The sequence below is a fragment of the Orycteropus afer genome, unplaced genomic scaffold (assembly GCF_000298275.1).
Source record: "Orycteropus afer afer isolate SDZICR_OR568_19922 unplaced genomic scaffold, OryAfe1.0 scaffold00601, whole genome shotgun sequence".
In the NCBI taxonomy this organism is placed as follows: domain Eukaryota; kingdom Metazoa; phylum Chordata; class Mammalia; order Tubulidentata; family Orycteropodidae; genus Orycteropus; species Orycteropus afer.
Genome location: NW_006922188.1, coordinates 1,220,077 through 1,226,545, shown reverse-complemented (window position 1 = coordinate 1,226,545; position 6,469 = coordinate 1,220,077). Strand labels below are relative to the sequence as shown.

The following is a 6,469-nucleotide window of genomic DNA, read 5'->3' as shown; positions in this document are numbered from 1 at the left end:
CACTGGGTATATACTCAGAAAGGGGCCTGTGCAGGAGGTCCTGGATAGAGTGGGAGAACAATGTGCAACAAAACTCAAAATCATAAAGAAAAAAGACCAGGTTTATGGGTCTGACAGAGCCTGTTGAGACCCCTGAGACTATGGCCCCTAATTATCCTTCGGGTCTGGAACTGAACTTACTTCTGTGGCTTCCAGCCAAACAAAAGACAGGCATATAGGGTGAACATTTACATCAGGAAGATATACTCCCTTAGTGATCAATCCTGGGAGAACAAAAGGGTGGTGTTTGCACAGGGAAACAACTCAAGGGGCAGGAATGCATAGGAAAGGAGGACACAGGGAAGAGGTAACTACAGGGAGGAAATGGCAGGAGAACTGTTACATTGTGGGGAATTGCAGTCAACGTCATGAAACAAAATGTGTATTAACTGCTGTGTGGAAAATGAATGTACCTGTAAAGTTTCACCTAAATCACAATAAAAACTGGAAAAAAAATAGGTGTATAGGAAATCTTCTGAAGTATTTGTTAAAAATGGAGATTATAAGGCTCTGTCTTCAATGATTTTTGTTCAGTAAGGAGGGACTGAGGACCTGCATTTTAACAAACACCTCATGTAACTGAAAAGCAGTGGAGCCAGAATACTCCCCAAAAAACAACGCTTTTCAAGACACACACTCTACTCTGGAGCCTGAGTTATTGGTAGTGTACTTTACAGTGCTATAGGACAGGGCACAGATTTCGAGAAAAAAGAGAACATCTGCAAATAATTTATACAAAAATAAACATATTTTGGGGAAGCAAGCTTGATTTCTTTAAACTGACAGGGTCTACAATCAAAGCAGTCTGGAGACCACTGGTTTAAGTAACTTGAATTTGACCAGTTGCTTGAAATGGGAGTAACTGACTCAGAAGCTTTGAAACTGCTATGCAACTCTGCCATTCCACAGCAGCTCCCTCCCAAGAGGCCAGGGCCAATGGACCCTCCTCACAATGTTTAATCTTTGCCTTATCCCTGGGGTAGCTGGTTGGGAGGGTCTCTTATCTACCAGACACCTTCCAGATACATTTTCTCCCACAGAAACAATGTTATATAAGGTGGTTAGATTTTATACTGCTAATTAATGTGTGTGTGTATGTGTGTGTGCATATGTGTATTCTGACTCATCTTAGAGACTTCATTTTAGAATATTGTAGCTACAGGGACACCTGTTAAAATTCTAGATAATCAGCTGATAAACTAAATAAAATCACTTACAGAATGCATTCTGTCAAGCAAGAGAGTGCCTGTTTTTGACCTGATTCCAATGATATATTTTTACAAAAGCTTTATGTTTAAAGCTCTGGTGGTATAGTGATTAAGGTAGTTGGCTGCCAAGCAAAAAGTCAGTGGTTTGAACCACCAGCCACTCTGTAGAAAAAAGATGGAGCAGTTCGCTTTTGTACAGATTTATAGCCTTGCAAACCCAATGGGGATTGCGATGAGTTGACTCAATGGTGGTTAGTTTGATATTATTACTTTCTTAATGCTTAAAAGAAAGACAACATTTAAAATTAATTTTCTACAGAAAACAAGGAGAGCTCTAGCTTGCACAGAGCCTTAAAGAATGAGTAAGACATGGACAGATAAAAGGAAGGGGAAGTTCCAATTTAAGAATCTGTATTTTCATGTAATGTTGAGCAATTGTAGAGTCAATTTCAAACAAATATTTTACGAATTATTTACTGCTTTCTGCTATCTCCAGAGTATTTCTTACCACTCCACGCACCATCAATAAGCATGTGTTTGGCCAATTCAAACTTTTGAATAGTGAGAAAATAATAACGTGAACTTCCATAAAGAATTACATTGTACTGTGAGACACAAGAGCCCTAGCTCTACACAAATGTCTCATCTAAAAGCTGAAAGATTTAGACCAAATCATTTAACCTGAGTCTCAGTTTTCTCCTCTATAAAATACATCCCAACTATCCCATAGGATTTTTGTGATAGTTAAATGAAATACATATGTAAAAATATTTGGGAAGTTAAATAAATGTTTATCTCCCACCCCAAAATGCTACTTTATAGTGTTTTGCTTGTTTTCATAATCACTAGTAGGTGGTTTAGTGGTTAAGATATTTGGCTGCTACCCAGAAGGTCAGTGGTTAAAACCCATCAGCTGCTCTAAGTAGGTGGTCTACTTCTATATTTACAGCCTTGGAAACCCAATGGGGGTTGCTATGAGTCAGAATTGACTAGATGGTAGTAAGTAAGAGTAGAGGGCTAGAGAAATGAAAACCATAATATACACTCTTCAAAATCAATCCAAAACTCCAGTGTACAACAAAAGGTCTAACATATTACTAAATTTAAGTCTACCTCACAACTAAGTGGCATAAACGAAACCGCTGTTATTTAACAAACTGTAAAATGCTCTTGACCCTCCTGAGGCATTACACTGGTGGTTTCAGCACCGAGTCACACACTCCTAAGGAACTTGAAAAACCAGAGATGGCCAGACTCAACCCCTAGTCAGCTGGCATTTCCAGCGGTGCTGGCTGAATCTGCCAGACTTTAAAAAGTTCCACAGAGGTCTCTGATGATTAAGAGCCACTTGCGTCTATGCACCCCTTTTTCAGAAATGTAATTCTTATACATAACAAAGGATCTCACCAAAAGGTGGCAGGCATTCATGGGTGATGTATGCTGTTTCCCTCAATTAACCTAACTGAGAGTGGGTAGTGTGCTTTGGAAACTACACTTACCACAATCAGCTTCCTTAGTCAACAGCTCCATCTACTGGATAAACTTGGGGAAAATCTTCCTACAAATTCAGAACAGATTCTGCTTAAAAATGAACTACGCTATAAAAACAAAACATCAAAGACCAGTATACCAATTTTCTTTCCTGTGATAGCCTTTTGTCAGATGCATATTTTTTTTTTTTTAATCTATATGATGAACTTTCTAAAAGTGGCTATACCCCATTGTGGAAAACTGCAATTAATGTCTTGAAACAAAATGTGTATGAACTGCTGTGTGGAAAATGAATTTGCTCTGTAAACTTTCACCCAAATCACAATAAAAATAAAATAAACAAATAAATAAAACAAATGGGAAAAAAAGCAGCTGTACCTCACTTTACACAGTAAAACATTTCTGAAAAACTGCAATACACTCTGCATTTATGGTGTTATGAAAAATATTGAAGACACTGTGGACTGCCAGAAGAACGAACAAATCTGTCTTGGAAGCAGGACAGCCGGAATGTTCCTTTAAAGCGAGGATGGTAAGACTTCGTCTCTTATACTTGAGTCATGGTCAGGAAGGATCAGTCCCCGGAGAAGGACATCATGCTTGGTAGAGTAGACAGTCAGCAAAAAAGAGGAAGACCCTCAATGAGACAGACTGACACAATGGTTCCAACAATGGGCTCAAATACAGTAATGACTGAGTACGGTGCAGGACTGGCAGTAGTTTGTACACAGGGTCGTTCTGAGATGGAATGAACTTGATGGCACCTATTAAATGGTGGCACAAAGGTTAAGCAATGGGCTGCTAATAAAATGGTTGGCGGCTCAAACCCACCCAGCAGCTATGTGGGAGAAAGATCTGGCGATGTGCTCTCATAAATATTACAGCCTAGAAAATCTTCTAGGCCAATTCTACTCTGTTATGTGAAGTCACTATGAGCTGAAAATCAACAACAGCACCTAACAACATAAACCCATTGCCACTGAGTCAATTCCAACACACAGCAATCCTAAAAGCCAGAGCAGAACGGCCCATAGTTTCCAAGACTATAAATCTTTACAGAAGCAGACTACCTCATTGCTCTCTCTTGAAGCAGCTGGTGGGTTCAAACTGCCCACCTTCTGGTTAGCAGCCTAATGCTTTAACCACCACACCATGACAGCTCCTTAACAACAACATAATCATTTAAATAGTCTAAAGAGTTCTGTCTCAAGTTGGTGAATAAGCAAACATGTTAAACTTCTTCTCCACTTAAAAAATCATTGAAACAGGAATTTTAAAAGTATAAAGGAATTAATCTAGAGCAGAAGGGGGATGGTATCAGCTGATAGTTGACTGTGAAAAATTTCTGAAGATTACAAGCTGATGTGACCATACTGGCATATGAATCACACCGTAGAGCACGCAAGAGAAAGCTGAGGCTGAGGTGAGGGCTTGGATGCCTCAGGAGATCCTTGCCCGTTCCTTCACTCCCAGATAAGGCAAGCAGAAACTGAAATGACTTTAGAGCTAGAAAGAGATGGACCAATATTTACCTAAGAAAAATAAAATTAAGTAAATGAATGAATGAATAAATAATAACAAAGGTAGCAAAATAGTAGAAGAAAATTGAATAGGATGTTTCATTCTAAGGCTATCAAATGTCTATCAAGATTAATTTTTAAAATATGCCACCTAAGTAGAACTCTGTGAAATTTCAAAATTCCAAGCATAACTTAAAAATCCTAAAAGGTTCCAGAGGGGGCAGAAACAGGTCACCAACAAAGGAATGATATTAGACTTCTTATACAATATAACAAACGCTATTCTTTTATTCATCTGTTACTTACATGAAAAAGCTTTTCTGTCTTTGGAAAAACTGCAACAATATCATACAGGCGGACCCTTGAAGAGGTTGCTCTCTAGTAATATAAAAGAGAAAGCTATCACACAGGAACAGAAAATATACACATGGAATGTCACCTAACAACCTAGCTACACTGAAACACTTCTAATCGGGCACTGACTTTCTGCTCAGCAGGCGCAGCCCTATTGGTGCTGTTTTGTTTTCCAGAACACACCATGTCCTCCTTGGCTTCAGGACTTTGCATGCTCCCTGGTGTCCCTTATGTACCACTATATAACAATCACTGATTGGTCAGGCCCCAGCTTGAACATCAACTTCCTCAGGACAGCTCTCTTGCTACAAACTCCCAGAGCATCTTTCATTTACCATGACTCCCCTTTCCAAACATAACTCACATTTGTAACTAGTATTTGTTAAGTGCTTTTCTTGCCAATTAAATAATAACCTTTGTAAGTTCAAGAACTGTGTCTGTGTTAATAACAGCAATACCCCAGAACCCAGCCTTATGACTGGCACAAGTGAATGAGTGAACAGCAGCTGCTAAAGGATTCTTTAATTGTGAAATCACTATGCAGGTGCCATGAGTAGTACAGATATACAATGAAAATTCTGAGGACAGGGACAGCAGGACAGGTGTCATGCAAAGGGGATTCTAAGAGTAGTTGTTGTTGTCATGTGCTGTTGAGTTGGACCCGACTCACAGCAACCCCTCCTTGGGTTTGCAAGGCAGTATCACTACGGAAGTAGATTGCCCAACCTTCCTTCCGAGGAGTGGCTGGGGGGTTTGAACCGCCAGCCTTCTGGTGAGTAGTCATCCAAGAGTAGAGGGAGGTGAAAAGTCACCAAAACAAAATAAACCCAATGCTGTCGAGTCGATTCCGACTCACAGGTACCCTATAGGACAGAGTGGAACTGCCCCACAGGTTTCCAAGGCTCTACACCTGTACAGAAGCAAAGCGCCTCATCTTTCCCTTGCAAAGTGGCTGGTGGGTTGAAACCAGCAAGCTTCTAATTAGCAAGCAAATGCCTTAACCAGCAAGCAACCAGAGCTCCTTTGAAAAGCCACACCATTCAACATTAATGCATATAAGTTACAGAGCCAAAAAGAGAGAAGAAAAATAATTAACTTACCAAAACATTGCAGTGGGAGGGATCCGAAATGATAATTGTCAGTCTTGTTAAAATTTTAATTGGTCTTGATTTCCCCTGTAAGCAAAATGTACAATCAAAAATCCACAAAATATAACTAACTGATTTTCCTCTTTATCACTGGCAAGTATTCATTAAAAGGTACCAGCAATAAACGATACTGAAGCAAAAAAAAAAAAAAAAAACCTAGTTCCTCTCCTCACAGAATTGATAACATAGCTAGAGAAAAAAAGAATGTGTATATATGTATACACATTCACGCGTATACGAAATAATTTAAAAGTTGTAAGACTTTGGAGAAGAAAATTATCAAAGACTACCAGATTAACAGCAAAAGAACGTTTCAGGGATGAGATGACTATTGATGGAAAGGAAGATTGGAAGGCAAGGAAGGCACAGTCCAGTTTAGAGAACACACACGTAACTGGGTGTATCTGAATTGAATGAATGGGGCATTACACCCTGAAACGCCGAAACACCTACCTGTACAATTGGCAAAGTTGTGAAGAGTTCTGAAACAGCTACTGGTTTTTCAATTTCCTACAGCAAAGGATAAACAATCAACCTGAATCATACATGTTAATGGGACAAAGCATAGTAGTTACAGGGTTTTCAGAAAAAAATAATTTTTTGAAAAAAAGAAAGACAGTTTCTGGTATTCAGAAAGATTAAAGGTTTTTTATTTTTATTTACTTTTTTAAGGACAAAAATTAGACAGCAGAGAAGCAACTGAGAACAT

The 6,469-nt window shown here is 39.0% G+C and overlaps 1 protein-coding gene across 1 annotated transcript in view; it reads right to left on the bottom strand.

The window, feature by feature from the left end:
* RPP30 (ribonuclease P/MRP subunit p30) overlaps positions 1-6,469 on the bottom strand; it is a 46,455-nt gene that overhangs the window by 18,237 nt on the left and 21,749 nt on the right. Inside the window, exons 2-4 of the mRNA XM_007956292.2 lie at positions 6,214-6,270; positions 5,713-5,787; positions 4,565-4,636 (exon numbers count right to left, since the gene is read on the bottom strand). Of these exons, the coding sequence (XP_007954483.1) occupies positions 4,565-4,636; positions 5,713-5,787; positions 6,214-6,270 (204 nt within the window). The remainder of the gene's footprint in view (positions 1-4,564; positions 4,637-5,712; positions 5,788-6,213; positions 6,271-6,469) is intronic.